This window comes from Pan troglodytes, chromosome 5 (genome assembly GCF_028858775.2).
Source record: "Pan troglodytes isolate AG18354 chromosome 5, NHGRI_mPanTro3-v2.0_pri, whole genome shotgun sequence".
Classification (NCBI taxonomy): Eukaryota; Metazoa; Chordata; class Mammalia; order Primates; family Hominidae; genus Pan; species Pan troglodytes.
The window spans coordinates 55,338,045-55,360,809 of NC_072403.2; the positions used below are offsets into that span (position 1 = coordinate 55,338,045).

Genomic DNA, 22,765 nt, shown 5'->3' on the forward strand with positions numbered 1-22,765 from the left:
GTGATCTTTCTGTTAATTCTTTCCCAATTTTTTTTCCAGTCTTGGGTGGAGGGGAGTTTGAAGCTTTTAACGTTTGAGAGGATAGATTTATCATTGTCTTTCTCTAAATCTGCACATATATTTAAACTGTATCAGTATAATAATTCTGAATGTTTAGAAAATAAATGATGAATAATGTATCTGTATATCTAGCTATGGCTAATATGTGTATATGTTTATATGTGTATATATATATTTTCTAGGCATATATAGCTAATATGTGCATATACATATTTCCTTGTATACTGCACCTAACTTCTATCCACTTCTTATGGTGTAATGCAAGAATAAGTATTTCATTCTTCTGTTCCTTTTATCAGAAATGAGTTTGGTAATAAAAGAGGGAAAATTACTCTAAATTTTATCAACATCCCCATTTCCAATCCCATGTCTGTTTTGTAATTTGCGGGAGGGCAGGGTATTCAGTACATTTCTGTACTCTTGTTAAAATGCACATAGCCCAGATAGGATTGCAGTTTAAATTCTTAATAGTGTCAGACTAACACATGAATTTCCACATAGATTGATGGTATAATCCTAAAAAGTGTCTCCTTCCATTTTTGGCAAAAATTGGGTAATGGTAAATTTATTACTTAAAATAACAAGACCTAGGCTTTACTCCTTGAACTGACATTATCTGTGACTATTTTATATTTCTATTTCCTTGGACTTAAACATGGAGAGGATGTTATCATACGATAGAGTATAAAATAAGAGATACAAAAGCATTTTTAAATGATTTTCTAAAATCCATACAAATGGAAGTTAATTTCTAGGAATGAAATTGAATTAGATATCCTTATTCTGATAAGAGTGAAAATTATTTCTTTTAAAAAATGCTTGTTTAAAAGCATACAATACTATCCGCAAACTTTTATTATGATTTTTCTTTAAAAAAAAAAAGAGAATGTGGAACATTTATAGGATAGTTTTTTAAACAAAACATTGTGCAAGGCTTTAGCTTTTTTTGCATTATTTTCATCTTTACAGATTTTTTTTTTTTTTTTTGAAGCACTGTGTTTAGATCAAGATGTCTGGTAAAGCAAATGCTTCCAAGAAAAATGCTCAACAGTTAAAAAGAAATCCAAAGAGAAAAAAGGATAATGAGGAAGTTGTGTTGTCAGAGAATAAGGTAATGAAAATATCAGGTTTCTCATTTAGAAATCTTTGACTGTGGCCAAGCACTATGGCTCATGCCTGTAATCCCAGCACTTTGGGAGGCTGAGGTGGGTGGATCATGAGGTCAGGAGATCGAAACCATCCTGGCTAACACGATGAAACCCCGTCTCTACTTAAAAAAAAAAAAAAAAAAAAAATACAAAAAATTAGCCAGGCGTGGTGGTGCGCACCTGTAATCTCAGCTACTCGGGAGGACGTTGAAGCAGCAGAATTGCTTGAACCCGGGAGGCAGAGGTTGCAGTGAACCGAGTTTGTGCCACTGCACTCCAGCCTGGGCGAAAAGAGTGAGACTCCGTCTCAAAAAAAAAAAAAAGTTTCAGGTTTTACCCTACTCATTAGGCAATGCCTATATTTGTTTTGGAGGTAAAGTATATAACATTATTTCATAGGCAAAGTGAGTAATAATTCATTTAAAACATTCTTTGACACTGTATAAAATTCTGTTATTATCATTGTCAAGAATTGCTTTAGTATGTCCTCTCTGTGATAAATATACACCATTTTTCTTTAGAAGTAGCAACATACATTTTTTCTATGTACTAGAAATTATATGAATACTCTTTGACATATATAAAAATCTATTGTAAAAGCAGGATCCTTTTATCTGATGTTTAATTCTGTTTATGTTTATGCATGTGTTTTTCCCTCTAGGTTAGAAACACAGTGAAAAGAAATAAAAATCATCTGAAAGATCTGTCTTCTGAAGGTATTTCTTTTCTATTACCTTGTTTAACTGCTTCTACATCAAGATATATCTACATTCGTGAAAAAAAGTTCAGCATCTTGTTTATGAGTTCTGCAAAAGATAGTAATAAACAACTACATTTGCATTTTTGTAAGAACATGTAGTAGTGGTTAGTTATTTTGGTCAACTGAAATTTTACTTAGCACCTCTGACAAAATACTGTAGAGGCTTCAATGCCACTGAGTTGATAGGAAATAGAGAAAATCAAAGTGGCCCACAGCCTGAATTATTAGTGATCTGTGATATAAATACAAACGTACTAATTTTTCTTCAAGACAAATATGCTTTCTGTTCTGTATAGATTAGTTTGGAACCATTATTATAAGTTTGTTTGGAGCAAACTAGTTTAGAGTAGTTGCCTTTGCTTAAACATCACTGTTTCATGGAAGGATTCTCTACGTCTCCTCAGCCAACACTAGGTTAGGTCCTCTGGTTTTATACTGCCATAGTGTACAATACTTTTTTTTCCTTTTGTATGCTTTACACACCTATAATTTGTTCAATATCCCTTCTCTCCAACACTCATTTTCATGAGATCCAGTACTATTTCTTCTTTTTTTTAATACCTAATAAGTAGAACAGTACCAACAGCATAGTTGACACTATCTATTTGTGGTTTCATTAGTCTGTTTTGTTCCAGTTGCCATCCAACATTTGGAAAATAGTTTCCTGGTCCTCTCAATGAAATGTTTAAAGAATTTAGGCCATTTCTGAGAATGAAACTTTTCATAATTAAAGTTTGATTCTTCATTTAAAATTATTTCTATTATCACTTGGTAGTATATCTGTTAACTTATCAATAGAAAGCATATTCATATTCAACACCTGGGATGTTACAGCTGTGTGATAAAAAGTAAATTAAACAGTTTATACAGCTTTATAATATTTTGTTCTGATAATTTCATAAGCTTTTTTAGATGAAAACATTCCGTTTTTAAGCAAAAACACGTAAAACATCTAGATTGATCAGAGCCTCTTCTATTACTAACGACAGGACAAACAAAGCACACTAACCTAAAACACGTAAAGATAGCAGCCAGCAAGAGAAAAACCTGGCAACCTCTGTCAAAGAGTACCAGAGACCATTTGCAAACTATGATGGAATCAGTAATAATGTGAGTATAAAATTTTTCCATTTCATTCTTTTGGTTCCCATTTAGGTGTTTCCTATGGATATTATTCTTTTAAATATTGCCATCTATTTTAAGGTAATAGAGTATATTTCTATTTCGGAAGAAGATAAAATTAATGTGACGGTATTTGCCTTCAGCAGAAAAGTCTTTGTTAATTTTAGAAACCTGAAATTCCATCGGTGAAATAAAAGCAAGTGTTTGTGGCCTGACACTTGCTATCAATAAAATTTTAATTTTTGTCAATAGAGATTCTTTAGGAAGAAGCTGAGTTCAAAGTGATACATTACATAGAAGCTACCACACTGGAGGGGATACAGAGAAAATAAGACAGAATTCTGCCATTGTGGAGCAAATTCTATCAGAAGAGCCAGGCATATAACTTATTACAATACAGTGTGGCAAAATATATATATAAGAAGAATTTTTTCATTGTACTTCTGTTTAAAGTGTCTTTAATATGAAAGGAAAAGTGATTGATTTTGCCTGGCTAGTGGGGAGGGGCACTTGAGAGAAATCAGAGAGAAAAAGTACAAAGAGTATATGATTTGTGCATCAGACTACTATTTATTCCATCTTTTTTTCTTTTCTAGGACAATTTTGAGTAACAGTATTAAAGAAAAAGAAGAAATACAATACCATCTCAACTTCCTGAAGAAAAGGTAATACTATTGCATAATTAAAATGATTAAAACATAATTTTTAAAAACCTGACTTCTTTCTATGTTGCCAAATAGACACTTGTGGAATGTAAGTTTTTCTTTTTTTTTAAAGAAGGTGAACAACTTGGAAGTATGTTTTCTCTTTTTTCTAAACTGCTGCTCCACATGTTTCTCAAATAAGTTTCAGGGGAACTTACAAAAAAAACCCTGAAAATCACGAAATTCTGTTTCCACAGTTCACTCTTCCATATCAGAATTTGAAAACAGTTTTGTCAACTTGAACTCCCTTCAACTTCATTTTTAATCATTTGAAGTTAATAGTTCACCACTCTTATCTATCTGATATTTACCCTATTGCTGTGTTTTTCCACTTCATATTGTCTTAAATTATTTGCATGAGCAACAAGTATAATTTTCTAAGATATTATTGCTCTTCATCTTATGGTAAATCACCAATGGGGATTTCTTCTCAGGAGTTCTTAAAAGGCACACCACTGCCTGTGATTTTCAATAATTACTTTTCTCTAGTATTTACACAACTTTTTCTTTTTATAAGAAACTAAGCTTCATAAGTGAAGGAGAAATAAAATCCTTTACAGACAAGCAAATGCTGCGAGATTTTGTCACCACCAGGCCTGCCCTAAAAGAGCTTCTGAAGGAAGCACTAAACATGGAAAGGAAAAACCGGTACCTGCCACTGCAAAAACATGCCAAATTGTAAAGACCATCGATGCTAGGAAGAAACTGCATCAACTAACGAGCAAAATAACCAGCTAATATCATAATGACAGGATCAAATTCACATATAACAATATTAACCTTAAATGTAAATGGGCTAAATGCTCCAGTTAAAAGACACAGACTGGCAAATTGGATAGAGTCAAAACCCATCAGTGTGCTGTATTCAGGAGACCCATCTCGTGCAGAGATACGCATAGGCTTAAAATACAGGGATGGAGAAAGATCTACCAAGCAAATGGAAAACAAAAAAAGGCAGGGGTTGCAATCCTAGTCTCTGATAAAACAGACTTTAAACCAACAAAGATCAAAAGAGACAAAGAAGACCGTTAATAATGGTAAAGGGATCAATTCAATAAGAAGAGCTAACTGTCCTAAACATATATGCACCTAATACAGGAGCATCCAGATTCATAAAGCAAGTCCTTAGAGACCTACAAAGAGACTTAGGCTCCCACATAATAATAATGGGAGACTTTAACACCCCACTGTCAACATTAGACAGACCAATGAGACAGAAAATTAACAAGGATATACAGTAATTGAACTCAGCTCAGCACCAAGCAGACCTAATAGACATCTACAGAACTCTCCACCCCAATCAACAGAATATATATTCTAAGCACCACATTGCACTTATTCCAAAATTGACCACATAGTTGGAAGTGAAGCACTCCTCAGCAAATGCAAAAGAACAGAAATGATAACAAACTGTCTCTCAGACCACAGTGCAATCAAACTAGAACTCAGGATTAAGAAACTCACTCAAAACCGCTCAACTACATGGAAACTGAACAACCTGCTCCTGAATGACTACTGGGTACATAACGAAATGAAGGCAGAAATAAAGATGTTCTTTGAAACCAACGAGAACAAAGACACAACATACCAGAATCTCTGGGACACATTTAAAGCAGTGTGTAGAGGGAAATTTATAGAACTAAATGCCCACAAGAGAAAGCAGGAAAAATTGACACCCTAACATCACAATTAAAAGAACTAGAGAAGCGAGAGCAAACACTTTCAAAAGCTAGCAGAAAGCAAGAAATAACTAAGATCAGAGCAGAACTAAAGGAGATAGAGACACAAAAAACCCTTCAAAAAATCAGTGAATCCAGGAGCTGATTTTTTGAAAAGATCAACAAAATTGATAGACCACTAGCAAGACTAATAAGAAAAGAGAGAAGAATCAAATAGATGCAATAAAAAATGATAAAAGGGATATCACCACTGATCCCACAGAGATACAAACTACCATCAGAGAATACTATAAACACCTCTACGCAAATAAAATAGAAAATCTAGAAGAAATGGATAAATTCCTGGACACATACACCTCCCAAGACTAAACCGGGAAGAAGCTGAATCCCTGAATAGACCAATAACAGGCTCTGAAATGGAGGCAATACTTAATAGCCTACCAACCAAAAAAAGTCCAGGACCAGACAGATTCACAGCCGAATTCTACCAGAGGTACAAGGAGGAGATGGAACCATTCCTTCTGAAACTATTCCAATCAATAGAAAAAGAGGGAATCCTCCCTAACTCATTTTATGAGGATAGCATCATCCTGGTATCAAAGCCTGGCAGAGACACAACAAAAAAAAAGGGAATTTTAGACCGATATCCCTGATGAACATTGATGCAGAAATCCTCAATAAAATACTGGCAAACCGAATCCAGCAGCACATCAAAAAGCTTATCCACCATGATCAAGTGGGCTTCATCCCTGGGATGCAAGGCTGGTTCAACATCAATAAACGTAATCCAGCATATAAACCGAACCAAAGACAAAAACCACATGATTATCTCAATAGATGCAGAAAAGGCCTTTGACAAAATTCAACCCTTCATGCTAAAAACTCTCAATAAATTAGGTATTGAGGGGATGTATCTGAAAATAATAAGAGCTTTTTATGACAAATCCACAGCCAATGTCATACTGAATGGGCAAAAACTGGAAGCATTCCCTTTGAAAACTGGCACAAGACAGGGATGCCCTCTCTCACCAATCCTATTCAACATAGTGTTGGAAGTTCTGGCCAGGGCAATCAGGCAGGAGAAAGAAATAAAGGGTATTCAATTAGGAAAAGAGGAAGTCAAATTGTCCCTGTTTGCAGATGACATGATTGTATATCTAGAAAACCCCATTGTCCCAGCCCAAAATCTCCTTAAGCTGATAAGCAACTTCAGCAAAATCTCAGGATACAAAATCAATGTGCAAAAATCACAAGCATTCTTATACACCAATAACAGACAGAGAGCCAAATCATGAGTGAACTCCCATTCACAATTGCTTCAAAGAGAATAAAATACCTAGGAATCCACCTTACAAGGGACGTGAAGGACCTCTTCAAGGAGAACTACAAACCACTGCTCAACAAAATAAAAGAGGACACAAACAAATGGAAGAACATTCCATGCTCATGGATGGGAAGAATCAATATCGTGAAAATGGCCATACTGCCCAAGGTAATTTATAGATTCAATGCCATCCCCATCAAGCTACCAATGACTTTCTTCACAGAATTGGAAAAAAAAACTAAAGTTCATATGGAACCAAAAAAGGGCCCGCATTGCCAAGGCAATCCTAGGCAAAAAGAACAAAGCTGGAGGCATCACACTACCTGACTTCAAACTATACTAAAAGGCTATAGTAAACAAAACACCATGGTACTTGTACCAAAACAGAGATAGAGACCAATGGAACAGAACAGAGCCCTCAGAAATAATACCACACATCTACAACCATCTGATCTTTGACAAACCTGACAAAAACAAGCAATGGGGAAAGGATTCCTATTTAATAAATGGTGCTGGGAAAACTGGCTAGCCATATGTAGAAAGCTGAAACTGGATCCCTTCCTTACACCTTATACAAAAATTAATTCAAGATGGATTAAAGACTTAAATGTTAGACCTAAAACCATAAAAACCCTAGAAGAAAACATAGGCAATACCATTCAGGACATAGGCATGGGCAAGGGTTTCATGTCCGAAACACCAAAAGCAATGGCAACAAAAGCCAAAATTGACAAATGGGATCTAATTAAACTAAAGAGCTTCTGCACATCAAAAGAAACTACCATCAGAGTGAACAGGCATCCTACAGAATGGGAGAAAATTTTTGCAATCTACTCATCTGACAAAGGGCTAATATCCAGAATCTACAATGAACTCAAACAAATTTACAAGAAAAAAACAACCCCATCACAAAGTGGGCAAAGGATATGAACAGACACTTCTCAAAGGAAGACATTTATGCAGCCAACAGACACATGAAAAAATGTTCATCATCACTGGCCATCAGAGAAACGCAAATCAAAACCACAATGAGATACCATCTCACACCAGTTAGAATGGTGATCATTAAAAAGTCAGGAAACAACAGGTGCTGGAGAGGATGTGGAGAAATAGAAACACTTTTACACTGTTGGTGGGACTGTAAACTAGTTCAACCATTGTGGAAGACAGTGTGGTGATTCCTCAAGGATCTAGAACTAGAAATACCATTTGACCTAGCCATCCCATTACTGGGTATATACTCAAAGGATTATAAGTCATGCTACTATAAAGACACATGAACATGTATGTTTACTGCGGCACTATTCACAATAGCAAAGACTTGGAACCAACCCAAATGTCCATCAGTGATAGACTGGATTAAGAAAATGTGGCACATATACACCATGGAATACTATGCAGCCATAAGAAAGGATGAGTTCATGTCCTTTGTAGGGACATGGATGAAGCTGGAAACCATCATTCTCAGCAAACTATCACAAGGACGAAAAACCAAACACCGCATATTCTCACTCATAGGTGTGAATTGAACAATGAGAACACCTAGGCACAGGAAGGGTATCATCACACACCGGGGCCTGTCATGGGGTGAGGGGAGGGGGAGGGATAGCATTAGGAGATATACGTAATGCTAAATGAGTTAATGGGTGCAGCACACCACATGGCACATGTATACATATGTAACAAACCTGCACAGTTGTGCACATGTACCCTAGAACTTAAAGTATAATAAAAAAAAAAAAAAAAAGAAAATGTTCTCCTCCTCAGTTTCAAGTTTGCCTAGAAATATTTGTGACCTATTTTAAGGAATTCTTTTGAGTACAAATTCCATTTAGTTTTTCTTTAAATATAATTTTCAACCCATAATAGCCAAGTAGAAAGAGTGAATCAGATGGGTTGGGTCGGGGTGGGAGTTTGCTGAGAAAGGTTTAACAAATTAAAAACTGCTAGAAGCAGGCTTGTAAATTGCTTAACGGTATAGCAGCCTATTATTAAAGAAGGAAGAAGATATTAAAAAGATAATAAGCTGATACAAGTATAATGAAAATGTAGCTGTTTAGGATCTTTTTAATATAGAACAAATATTAATGTTTAGTTTATGAATGTGACTATTACATAATAGTTGCTGTTCATAGTGATCACCTTGGTTCATTGGAAAAGATTATATTCAACAGATAGGCAGTCTCTTTGTCATGTAACAGCTATGGAGTACATACATTTCAAGGCCTGATGATTTCCTCCTTATTTTTACTTTCACAGCTTGCTTTCTTTAGTTCCTGAAGTCACCATACCCAAGATACAGTTACTTCTACCAATACAACAAAGTACAACATTAGCAAACTGATCCTAATTGGAACTCTAAATACATTTTTCTGTAGCAGTGTTTCTCAAAGTATATTTGAAACACTTATTCCTACAGATATTCTATGGATAAAAGTAACCTATGGTGAATTATATTTGGGTACCTTAGCATGTAAGAAGCCCTGCAGTAAATAAATCTATTTCATTTTCTTTAAGCTAGCATCTCCCAAATTGCTATTTCTGGGAACTCATTTTCATATAAATCTATTTCATTTTCTTTAGCCTAGCATCTCCCAAATTGATATTTCTGGGAAGTCATTTTCATATATTAGTCTCATCTCTGCTTTTGACTAAATGTTAGCTTCATTATTTTCATTTTTTAGTTTTCAGTTCTTACTAGATTACAGCTATAGTCATAGGCAGCTTCCTGTGTATATCATTTTAGCCTGGCGAAGAAAGAGGAAAAAGACGATTCTTACCCCTTAGCTTCAGTTACAAATTCTAGGAGATGGTTTCTGATTTGCTGAGCTTAGGTGATATGCACCTATTCTTGGCGTGATTTTGTGACAAGAGCTACCATGGATATGATTGATATAGACTGGATTATATACCTAGCCCCATGATTACACAGACAAGTTTGCTAGGCAAACAAAACTATTCGCCATTACAATTCTAAAGGAACATACTTCCAGAAAGTCTGCCCTATAGAAACAATGTTATAAGTGGTGTTTAAATGTTGCTGATATAATAGTATATATTCAAGCCATGGTTTTAGTTTCTAAGAGTTAGTGAGACTCTTGGAAATCTAACTGCTATTTAGAACATTTGGAGCAGTGAATGACCCTTCCACATAATTGGTTTAATAAACATATAGAAGAAACTTCATAAATAAAATATTTTTGTTAAGAAAATAAAAAACTTATTCCTCTTAGGAAAGCTTAGGCAGATAGTTTGTGTTTAAATGTGATAGCCTAATGATTTTTCTAAATAACTAGAGTTTAACAGTTTAATGAGAATTACGATTTGTGGAGTTTTTGCTGCCTACTTTTTTCTTTACAAAAATTAAAATTTTATTTGCAAACAATGCATTGAACAAAGGTCTGTATCAAGACTCTATTAGAAACTTAAATTAGCAAGCAAAAAACCAACAATCCTATTAAAAAGTGGGCAAAGGACATGAACAGACACTTTTCAAAAGAAAACATACATGTGGCCAACAAACATGAAAAAAATGCTCTCAACATCACTAATTACTAGAGAAATGCAAATGAAAACCACAATGAGATACCATCTTAAACCAGTCAGAATGACTGTTATTAAAAAGTCAAAAAGTAACAGATGCTGGGAGGTTGCCAAGAAAAGGGAATGCTTATAAACTTCTAGTGGGAATGTAAATTAGTTCAACCATTGTGGAAAGCAGTTTGGCAGATTCTCAACTTAAAACAGAACTACCATCCAACCCAGCAATCCCATTAGTGGGTATATACCTGAAGGAATATAAATTGTTATAAAGACACATGCACACTTATGTTCACCACAGAACTATTCACAATTGCAAAGACATAGAATCAACCTAAAGGCCTATCAGTGGTAGATTAGATAAAGAAAATGTGGTACATATAAAACTTGGAATGCTATGCAGCCATAAAAGAATGAGATCATGTCCTTTGCAGCAACATGGTTGGAGCTAGAGGTCATTATCCTAAGCAAACTAACACAGGAACAGAAAACCACATAGTGCATTTTCTCACAAGTGGGAGCTAAACATTGAATATATATGGACACAAAGAAGGGGACAAAGATACCAGGGCCTACTTGAGGGAGGAGAGTGAGGGTTGAGAAACTACCTATCAGGTACTATGCTTATTACCTGGGTGAAAAAATAATCTGTACACCAAAGCCCCACAACATTTGCCTACATAACCTGCATATGTATTCCTGAATCTAAAATAAAAGATTTTTTTTTTAATTAAGATTTTTAACAAGATCCCAAAAGTGGGATAGTGGGTTCCACTATTGTTCAGATTTCTTCAAATCTTAAGTAGTAGAACTTTTTAGAGCCCAAAGATACTGCTGTTATAAAAGGAATCAAATTTAGCTTTTCCTCCTCATAAAATTCAAGATCCAAATCTGGGAAAGCTATTTTGCAGTCTGCCAGATGTGACGATAGAAATAGATGTTTCTACTGGTGATCAAATCAACTCAAATTTGTAAAAGAATTTTTTAACTTTAATATTAAATACCATTCATGTTTATAGTATTTTTGAGCAATGCACTTTGATCTTAGTGTTTTATTTGCCTTAAACTCTATAGAACTCAGTTTTCTTTGAAGTCATTTAGAATAACTAATGTAAATCTTCTCTATTTTTGATCACATTCTCTAAAATAATTGAGATTTGGGGTCCAGGGTCATAGTTAAGACTTCTAGACTAGTGTTCTGTCTCTCAACCAACAATTCACAATGTATAATAGACTCGTGTCGTGTAATAGTCTAGAAAACATCTGGATGATAGAAGAAAATTTTGGTTTTAAAATGTATATAAATTGTCAAATGTGTAAGATAGAAAATTTTCTTTTAGTAAAGTAGCCCCAGTGTCCCTTAATTTGAGGTAAATCTTAATAAATTGAAAGGCTAAATGATTTGTCAGGGCTTTTAGAGGGGGAGACTTACTGGCAATGTTACCCAGTGGTAATAAAAGAATATTGTACCCTTAAGAATATGAGGACAAGAAAAAATGAGGACTGTTTTAAAATAATAATAGTACTCAAAAATAAACAAAATAATTGTTTTTATTTTATCCTTAAGATTTCTACAACTGTGTGAAACTCTGAAAGTCCCTCCCAAAAAGATGGAAGATTTAACTAATGTACCAAGTCTACTGAATATGGAAAGGGCACGAGACAAAGCTAATGAAGAAGGTCTGGCATTACTACAGGTATGAAATTTGAATAGGGAATCCATAATTAGAGAGTTAGGGAAAGGGAAAAAGACCAAAGTTTTTAAAATTATCATGATGTTCTTCCAGTAGTGAATACTAGATCTTGAACCAGGTTTTTTCATTAAATTGTTTTTTTGTTGTTGTTTTCATTAAAGCAAAAATTTGTCTGAACTTGGCACCTCTAAAGTTGAAGTATTTCTAATATATTTGTGGTTAAGTAGTGTGTCCGGAATTGGTGGGTTCTTGGTCTCACTGACTTCAAGAATGAAGCCGCAGACCCTCGTGGTGAGTGTTACAGTTCTTAAAGGTGGCGTGTCTGGAATTTGTTCCTCCTGGTGGGTTTCTGGTCTCACTGGCTCAGGAGTGAAGCTGCAGACCTTCGCAGTGAGTGTTACAGCTCATAAAGGCAGCGTGGACCCAAAGAGTGAGCAGTAGCAAGATTTATTGCAAAGAGCAAAAGAACAAAGCTTCCACAGCGTGGAAGGGGACCCAAGCGGGTTGCCACTGCTGGCTCAGGCAGCCTGCTTTTATTCTCTTAACTGGCCCCACCCACATCCTGCTGATTGGTACAGCCGAGTGGTCTGTTTTGACAGGGTGCTGATTGGTGTATTTACAATCCCTGGGCTAGACACAAAGGTTCTCCACGTCCCCACCAGAGTAGCTAGATACAGAGTGTAGATTGGTGCATTCACAAACCCTGAGCTAGACACAGGGTGCTGATTGGTGTGTTTACAAACCTTGAGCTAGATACAGAGTGCCGATGGGTGCATTTACAATCCCTTAGCTAGACATAAAGGTTCTCCAAGTCCCCACCAGACTCAGGAGCCCAGCTGGCTTCACCCAGTGGATCCCACACTGGGGCTGCAGGTGGAGCTGCCTGCCAGTCCTGTGCCGTGCGCCCGCACTCCTCAGCCCTTGGGTGGTTGATGGGACTGGGCACTGTGGAGCAGGGGGCGGCGCTCGTTGGGGAGGCTCCTGCTGCACAGGAACCCTCGGAGGGGGGAGGCTCAGGCATTGCGGGCTGCAGGTCCCAAGCCCTGCCCCACGGGGAGGCAGCTAAGGCCCGGCGAGAAATCGAGCAGCGCCAGTGGGCCGGCACTGCTGGGGGACCCGGTACACCCTCTGCAGCCACTGGCCCAGGTGCTAAGCCCCTCATTGCCCAGGGCTGGCAGGGCCAGCCAGCTGCTCCAAGTGTGGGGCCTGCCAAACCCACGCCTACCCGGAACTACAGCTGACCTGCAAGCACCGGGCGCAGCCCCGGTTCCCACTCACGCCTCTCCCTCCACACCTCCCTGCAAGCTGAGGGAGCCAGCTCCAGCCTTGGCCATCCCAGAAAGGGGCTCCCACAGTGCAGCAGTGGGCTGAAGGGCTCCTCAAGTGCCGCCAAAGTGGGAGCCCAGGCAGAGGAGGCGCCGGGAGTGAGCGAGGGCTGCAAGGGCTGCCAGCACACTGTCACCTGTCAGTAGCAGTCCTATTTTTTCATCAGATTTTAACTGAACTATCTTAGTATTTTTAATTATCAATTTAGAGGAGCTTATCACTAAATACTGTGGAATTTTAAAATGTGGAAATTTTTCTGACCTGTATATGGCAAGAAAACACAATTATCATTAGAGTTAATATGTACTGGGGACTTCCTACACTCCAGACACTGTTCTAAGCACTTTATAGTTGTATCCCTTAATCCTCACAATGACTTAGAGTTTGACCTAAATTATTCTATTTTTATAAATGTGATAAAAAGACATAATGCTATTTCTAACTGAGCCTTAGACAAGTTGCTTAAAGTTGAGATGCTAACTTTGTCATTCTGACAGTAGCACATGATTCTTGATCACTGTGTTGTATGGCATCCTGTGGAAGATAATAGGAGATAACCTTATCTATCATGGTTAACTTCCAGCTTTTAATGAATGGATATCCAAACAACTAAGACAAAGCAACCTTGAGGAGCTTATTAGATAATTATAAAAACTAACACATATCGGACCATGTATCTCTTAGACATTTTGAAGTAGTTTGTAGATGTGGTGCATAGATTTTAGTTGCAATTTATTAAGTACAAGGTGGTAGTAGTTTCTGAAGGAATATATTCCCCAAATTTATAATAATTCAAAGGTAACAATTCATTCCCATTTTTCCATAGAATTGAGAATAAAGTTGAAGGAACAATTTCTGAGCACAAATCTATATGTATTTTTAGTTAATAGGGTGGCATTTTTTGGTGGCTGCCTCACTTTATTCAAACTGTGATATTACATTTTATTTCCATCCCAAGGTTCCTACTTTTTTAGGGCATCTTTTCAGTATTGGCACTAGCTTCATCACCTAAACACTTAGATGACGTTTATTTAGGTTATTTTAAAAGGTTTGAGAGTATAATCATGGAGAATTTTAACATTTAGTATTTATGCACATCAGTTAAGGGTGTTCTGAAGTCATAAATGATAGTGTGATTTTTATGCTACTGGTAAGCATTTCTGGCCTCCAGCTGAAATTTGACCTCCATGGGACATAAGCATAATTACAATCTATAATTTGCTTGTTAGTCACTCAGAAGAAGCACTGCTGGCATTTGGGGCAGGAGAGTTCTCCATTGGCATAAGAAGATCTTTGGACTAGCAGCTTGTAAACTCTATCTGTATTCATTAGTTTTCTCCTCTGTGCCTTAGAACCATTGCTTTTTCTCACTGCAGCCTAGAATCATTGCTGGTGATGATCTTCCAAAACCTGTAATAGTAACAGAAATTTTATTCATTTAACATTTTCATCGTGCTCTCACTCAGTAATGGTGCTGGGGAAACAACAATGGTGAACACCATCTCGGAGATTCTGGGAGGATGGCATTAGAACAGCTGAAGCATAATTTTTTAGACTCCCTTGATCTTGTCATAAAAATGGAGCCATAGGATTTCAGAATCAGAGTTAGCATAAGAAAATATGACAATAAAGACCAAAAATAACATTCCTGATACACCGAAAGCATACCAAAAAGACACGTGCCTAGAACAGATAAACATTAACCTAATTTATCAAGTGAACTGAAATAAATTCAGAAAAAATGATAGAAAGTATAGGGGAAAAATTATAAATCGGAATTAGAAATACTGATAAATGAAAGTAGAGAATTCAGGAATGAATGAGACATAAAAGAGAAAACCTTTCAGATATGTAGACTAAATTAGAAGAAACACTAAAGCAAATAAACAACAGATAATGCTTATGGTAAATAGAAGATAAAGAGAAAATTTTCAGAATCATAAAAACATTTTTAAAAGGAATTGAGAAAAAAAACCTCAAAGAAGATACCATATGAGTATGGTAGTAATACCCAAAGATAACCAAAGCAATGGAACAAAATAAATTTTATAATGAGAAATTTTAATCCTTGTTATATTTAACCCTTTTGTTCATTCAGTGCTGTTATACATTCCCTTTGTAGTGGGTTGAATCTAGGAAAAGGGTCTTGTCCGATATAATTAAGGATCTCAAGATGAAATCATCCTGTATCGTCATGGGTACGTCCTAAATCCAATGACAAGTGTTCTTATAAAAGACAAGAGAAGGCACAAAGACAAAGAAAAAGCCACGTGAAACACAAGAGAAGGCATAAATAAAAAGCCACATGAAAGCAAAGGCAGAAACTAGAGCAATGCAGCTACAAAGAATGCTGACAGCTACCAAAAGCTGAAAAAGACAAGAAACCATTCTCCCCTCTTGTCTTCAGAGGGATTGTGGCCCTGCCAACACCTTGATTTTGTACTTCTGTCCTCCAGAACCATGACAGAATGAATTTCTGTTATTTTAAGCCAAGTAGGTGGTACAGCAGCCACGGGAAACTAATATATGTGGTTTGCTTTATATTTATATTGGACAGCACTCTGTTAGATCCAACAACAAATTCACAGAAAACACAGGGCTGAGGAACCAGTTAAACTTCACCAGGGAATACAGTTCACAAAATTTAGCCCATGGGAAATTCCACAGAGTAAACTATCCAATCTCCACAAATAAATTGAAATGGAAGCCTCCTATGGATGAAAAGAGACTTAGACATATCAACCAGTCACAACCAGTTTGGAACCTGATTAAAACAAAATGTAAAAAAAAACTCCAATTTATGAGAAAATTGAAAATGTGAACACTAACCATATGTTTGATATTAAGGAATTTATTGAGATTTTTTTAAAGTGTAGTAATGATATTGTACTCTTATGTATCTTTAAATCCTTTAGAGCTGTATACTGAAATATTTATAGATAAAATGATAGGATATCTAGGATTTGAAATAGCACAGGGGAAGCAGGAGAAGCAGATGGAGTTAAAGGTGTGACAGGATGGCCATGGGCCAGGCGTGGTGGCTCACGCCTGTAATCCCAGCACTTTTGGAGGCTGAGGCTGGTGGATAACCAGAGGTCAGGAGTTCAAGACCAGCCTGGCCAACATGGTGAAACCCTGTCTTTACTTATAATACAGAAAAAAAAATTATCTGGGCATAGTGGCAGGTGCCTGTAGTCCCAGCTACTTGGGAGGCTGAGGCAGGAGAATCACTTGAACCCGGGAGGCAGAGGTTGCAGTGAGCCAAGATAGTGCCATTGCACTCTAGCCTGGGCAACAAGAGCAAAACTCCATCTCAAAAAAAAAACAAAAAAAAAAGATGGTCCTGAGTTGATAATTGAAACTGGCCAATATGTATACGGGTGTTCATGATAACATTCTCTCTTACTGTATGTGTTTGAAATTTACTATAATAAAAAATAAAAACAGAGTCTGTTCCTCCATGGAGTTTAGATTCAAGTGAATAGAGCTCACAGTCCCAAAATCTTAGGCATTCAGGGAACAGCACATTCCCAGTAAGGGGCCAGACAACATTTTAGCCTTTTTGGACCACATATGGTTGACTGTTTTGTTGCATATCCTTTTGTTTTGTTGAGGTTTTGACCAATCTTTTAAAATGTACAAACAATTCACAGTTCTTGAACTGTACAAAAACATCCCATGGGCAATTGCTGACCCCTGCAGCTACCCTTTCTAAAAAAAAAAAAAAAAAAAAAAAAAAGTCATTTAGAAGCCAAAATATATTTCTTGAGGAAGACTACTCTCCTAGCAACAGTTCTGCATCCAGTATTTGGAAAAGACATAGATATAGCATCAACTTTATTGCTGAACAAGATTTAAGAGTTATTACTTATGTATATTTTCTATGTGGCTTATTTACTTGTTCCCCAAAGCATACAGGCAATGTTATCATTGACTGTTGCTAGGACCATATTTGAAAGCAGTGCCACGTTTAATACCCTTTAGAAACCCGGAGGCTTGCTAATTTTAATTTTATACTCAGCCTGCACACAACACATCCTTGATGTGTTGTCCCCATACTTGTTTTATTCATTTCTTATTTTCTTTTCATCTTCCTCTCTAAATTATGTATTCCTTTAATGTGGGAAACTGTTACTCTTTTTTTTATTCTCCCTGCTCTAATGCCCAACATTACTTCCTTTTGACAAATTAAAATAGCAGGCTCTTAAGTGTTCCTAAATAAATGAAAACAATTCAGAATTTCTCCACTACATGAAGTTTTATGCTGCTTAAGGAAGGTTGCTGTATTTGTTGTCATCAGTTCTGGGCTCTGCTAGATTTACACTTGGATCTTCCAGGATCTCTGACCCTACCAGCATTGATATGTTTTGAGGAAGTGTTCATGTACATCTCCTTATTCCAGGGAAATTAGATATCCTTATAACACATTAATACCTTGACATACCAGCTTTCCAAGAAGTCTCTTTTTTGAAAGAAACAAAAGTAAATTCACCAGTTGCTTCTAAAAATGTTTTAAATATATATGGTGTTTTTAAAAATGTGTATGTATAACAATATCTATTAGGATTTAATATAATAATGTGTTTAAGTTAAAATTTTTTTTTCTCTTTCTGACTCAGGAAGAAATAGATAAAATGGTAGAGACCACAGAGTTAATGACTGGGAATATTCAGAGCCTAAAGAACAAAATTAAGATTCTGGCAAGTGAGGTGGAAGAAGAAGAGGAGAGAGTAAAACAGGTAATTATTTTAAACTGTATTATTGGAATTTGGATATAATTTTTAATGGTTAAATTATGCCAAGACAACTTTCGAGTATAATCTGATTAGAGAAATCAGCTTTTTGAAATAATCTGTAGCTTTCTTCTACTTTAGATGCATCAAATAAATAGTAGTGGAGTACTCTCTCTTCCGGAACTTTCTCAGAAAACTCTCAAAGCACCCACACTTCAGGTAAGTGCCTATTTACCATATTGATTACAGGCATACTTTAGAGATGTTGCAAATTTGGATTCAGACCACAGCAAAAAAGCAAATACTGCAATAACGCCGCAAGTCACACAAATGTTTTGGTTTCCCACTGCATATGAAAGTTATGTTTACACTATACTGTAGTCTAGTAAACGTGAAAAAGCATTCTTTCTTTTTTTTTTTTTAAAAAGGGACATACCTTAATTTAGAAAACGCTTTACTGCTAAAAAATGTTAACAATCATCTGCACCTTCAGCAGGTCGTAATCTTTTTGCCAGTGGAGGGTCTTACCTCAATGTTGATGGCTGCTGACTGATAGCGTGGTGATTACTGAAGGTTGGGATGCAATGTGGCAATTTCTTAAAATAAGAAAACAATGAAATTTGCCACATCAGTTGATTCTTCCTTTCACGAAAGATTTCCCTGTAGCATGTGATGCTGTTTCATAGCATTTTACCCACAGTAGAACCTCCTTCAAAATTGGAGTCAGTTCTCTCATTCCTTGTCACAGCTTTGTCAGCTAAGTTTTTGTCATATTCTATATCCTTCATTGATATTTCAACTATGTTCATAACATCTTCATCATGAATAGATTCCATCTCAAGAAACCACTTTCTTTGCTCATCCATAAGAAGTAACTCCTCGTCCATCCAATTTTTATCATGAGATTGCAGCAATTCAGGTACATCTTCAGGCTCCACTTCTAATTCTGGTTCTCTTGCTGTTTCCACCACATCTTCAGTCACTTCCTCCACTAAAGTCTTGAACTTCTCAAAGTCATCCATGAGGATTCAAAATTGAATCCATTTTTTCTAAACTCCTGTTATTGGTATTTTGACTTCCTCTTGTGAATCATGAATGCTCTTACTGACATCTAGAATGATAAATTTATTTTAATATGTTTACAATTTATTTTGCCCAGATCCATCAGAGAAATCACTACCTAGGGCAGCTATAGCCTTATGAAATGTATTTCTTAAGTGATAAGACTTGAAAATCGAAATGACTCTTTGATTCAGAGGCTGCAGAACAGATGTGTTAGCAGATGTGAAAACAACATTAATCTCCTTGTATATCTTCATCAGAGCTCTTGGGTAACTGTGAACATTTTCAATGAGCAGTAATATTTTCAAAGGAATCTTCTTTTCTGAGCAGTAGCTCTTAACAGTGGGCTTAAAATATTCAGTAAGCCATGCTCTAAACAGTTGTACTGTCATCCAGGCTTTGTTGTTCCATTTACAGAGCACAGACAACGCAGATGTAGTTGATTTAGTAGAATTAAGGACCCTGGGATTTTCAGAATGATCAGTGAGCATTGGCTTCAACTTCATGTCACCAGCTGCATTAGCCCCTAACAAGAGCCTAACAAAAGCATCTCCTTTAAAGCTTTGAAGCCAGGCATTGCCTTCTCTTTTCCAACTATCAAAGTCCTAGAGATAGCATCTTCTTCCAATAGAATGCTGTTTTATTTACATTGAAAATATGTTGTTTACTATAGCCACCTTCACCAGTGATCTTAGCTAGCTAGGTCTTCTGGGTAACTAGCTGTAATTTTTCTATCAGCACTTGCTGCTTCACCTTGCACTTTTTATGTTATAAACACAGCTTCTTTCCTTAAACCTTATGAACTAACTTCGGCTAGCTTCAAACTTTTCTTCTGCAACTTCCTCACCTCTGTCAGCCTTCATAGACTTGAAAACAGTTAGGGCCTTGCTGTGGATTAGGATTTGGTTTAAGGGAATGTCGTGGCTGGTTTGATCTTCCATCCAGACCACTCAGACTTCCCATATCAACAATAAGGCTGTTTTGCTTTCTCATTACTCATGTATTCACTGAAGTAGCACTTTAAATTTTCTTCAAGAACTTTTCCTTTGCATTCACAACTTGGGCGTTTGGCACAAGAGGCCTAGCTTTTGGTTTGCGTGGCTTTTGATAGGCCTTCCTCACTAAACTTAGTAATCTCTAGTTTTTTATTTAAAGTAAGAGACATGATTCTTCTTTTCACCTGAACACTTAGAGGCCATTGTAGCATTATTAACTGGCCTAATTTCAATATCGTTGTGTCACAGGGAATAGGGAGGCCCAAGGAGAGGGAAAGAAACTGGGAAATAAATGGCCGGTTGGTGGAGCCGTCAGAAAACATAACAATTACCAATTCAGTTCACTGTTTGATATGGTTGCAGTTATGGCACCCAGAACAATTACAGCAGTTCCATCAAAGAACACTGGGCATAGATCACCATAACAGATACCGTAATAATTTTTAAAGTTTGAGCTATTACAAGAATTACCAAAATGTGATGTAGAGATACAAAGTGAGCATGTGCTTTTGGAAAAATGGTGCTGATAGACCTCCTTTGCACAGAGTTGCCACAAACCTTCAGTTTGTAAAAAATGCAGTGTCTGGGAACACGGTAAAATGAGGCATCCTGGTATATCATAGACCAATTATACATTACATATATGAAAACATTATGTCCTATTTCGTTCTTTAAACAAATGGAACCTGATATAAACTGTTTGGCAAATTACTTTTCTCATTTGACTGTATAGTTTGAACATCTTGTCAGTCACGTAGATCTCTCATTTTTGTTGATAGCTATGTAACATTCTGTTGCATGGAGGTCATATAATTTGTAAATTACTGATGGAAATACATAATTTTTTTAATACAGGTAAGACTGGGTACACCCTTGTACATATGTCTTTACTGATTTGTGTAGTCATAATTGTAGGATACATTTCTAGAAGTAAATACTGACAGTTTGGTTTTTTTAATGCTTCTAACAATAGCATATAACTCCTTATAAAATAGTACTGTCTTACTTGTAGTAAACTATTTCTTCCAAGGGCTCTAGTAGACATTGTAGTGTAAATGTTTGTAGCATTGGAAAGTCTTCATGTTTTCTCAAGAAGTAATTTGAAATTTTCCTATTGGCTGGGCACAGTGGCTCACACCTGTAATCCCAGCACTTTGGGAGGCCAAGGCAGGCGGATTGCCTGAGGTCAGGAGTTCGAGAACAGCCTGACCAACATGGAGAAACCCCATCTCTACTAAAAATACAAAATTAGCCAGGTGTGGTGGCGCATGCCTGTAATCCCAGCTATTCGGGAGGCTGAGGCAGGAGAATTGCTTGAACCTGGGAGCTGGAGGTTGCAGTGAGCCAGGATTGCGCCATTGTACTCCAGCCTGGGCAAGAAGAGCGAAACTCCACCTCAAAAAAACAAAAACAAACAAACAAAAAAATCCTAGCATTTACCAGTGGTGAAAGGAGCAGGATGGGGAGAGGGAGAGATAGATTTGAAAGAAGAATGGCGATTCGTTGACAATTATTGAAGTTGGATGATAGATACTTAAGGTTTATTTTACTGTTCTCTCTAACATACATTTGAGATTTCTCATAATAAAATGTTAACAACTACATTTAATACTATCTTTCCCACAGAAAGAAATTTTGGCGCTAATTCCAAACCAGAATGCTCTTCTAAGGGACTTGGATATTCTTCATAATTCATCACAGATGAAGAGCATGTCAACCTTCATTGAAGAAGCCTATAAGAAACTGGATGCATCTTAAAGAGTGTTTTTTTTTTAGATTGTTCCATATTAATTTAATGTTCGTGAATTTGTAAAACTGTTAACCTATGATTATATGTACAGAGGCTAAGGCTTCTGCAGGATTTATTATCTCCTGATATGCACTTTAAAATTAGTCTTTGTAGTTCTATCATTAGCATCTAATGTAGTTCTGAAGACTGTTTTTAGCAGTTGCCAAATCTAGGAAACTAACATTTATATTGCTGTATCTATAAGTATTTGCCTAAAACCATAAAATAGGAATTGCCTTAAGGATCTAATAGTTTATAATGCCTGAATGGAACTCATTTATTGGTTAACAGCTCATATCAGGAGCTGTGATAAGTAAGTGTTCACATACACTGTCTAGTGCATAAAAACCTTAGTGTTTGCTATCATTCATTCTGTAGCCAATGGCTTACAGTTTCTGTCTGGTCATCTGGAACTTGAAAAATCCTCAAATGCCTTCACTCTTTTACCTAACTCCCTAGTCTTTTTGGGAAGTAGTTAAGATATGCCTGCTGTCTTTAACTTTGGAGGTAGTATCAAAATTTTACTTCTTTGGTTGTTTAGTGAATTAATGTTGAATATTTTCTACTGTCATCAAAACATATTCCCAAAAAGTATTAAAAAGGAACCTTAGCACATTTATTTTATTAAAACAAGAAAACCTAAAATGTATAAACCTTTTATTATTATGATAATAAGCTTATATATGTGAATAAGTTATAACCTGGTGTATAAAAAATTATTTCTAACAAACTACAGTATACTGTCTTGGGTTTTTTTTTTTTTTTAGTCTGTAAAATAAAATGACTGCAATTACTTTTTTATGTGACCTATAATATCAGTTAATTTGGG

At 36.3% G+C, this 22,765-nt stretch overlaps 1 protein-coding gene across 2 annotated transcripts in view; it reads left to right on the plus strand.

Annotated features, from left to right (window-relative positions):
- CENPQ (centromere protein Q) overlaps positions 1-22,742 on the plus strand; it is a 28,537-nt gene extending 5,795 nt beyond the window's left edge. Inside the window, exons 2-9 of one of the 2 annotated variants that reach the window (XM_003311322.6) lie at positions 1,052-1,171; positions 1,870-1,924; positions 2,958-3,078; positions 3,687-3,755; positions 11,905-12,034; positions 17,977-18,096; positions 18,232-18,309; positions 21,774-22,742. In XM_003311322.6, coding sequence (XP_003311370.3) covers positions 1,070-1,171; positions 1,870-1,924; positions 2,958-3,078; positions 3,687-3,755; positions 11,905-12,034; positions 17,977-18,096; positions 18,232-18,309; positions 21,774-21,905 — 807 coding nt within the window. In that variant the 5' untranslated portion in view covers positions 1,052-1,069 and the 3' untranslated portion in view covers positions 21,906-22,742. The remainder of the gene's footprint in view (positions 1-1,051; positions 1,172-1,869; positions 1,925-2,957; positions 3,079-3,686; positions 3,756-11,904; positions 12,035-17,976; positions 18,097-18,231; positions 18,310-21,773) is intronic. The other variant, XM_016955658.4, reaches the window with a different exon arrangement.
- Positions 22,743-22,765: the final 23 nt, after the last annotated feature.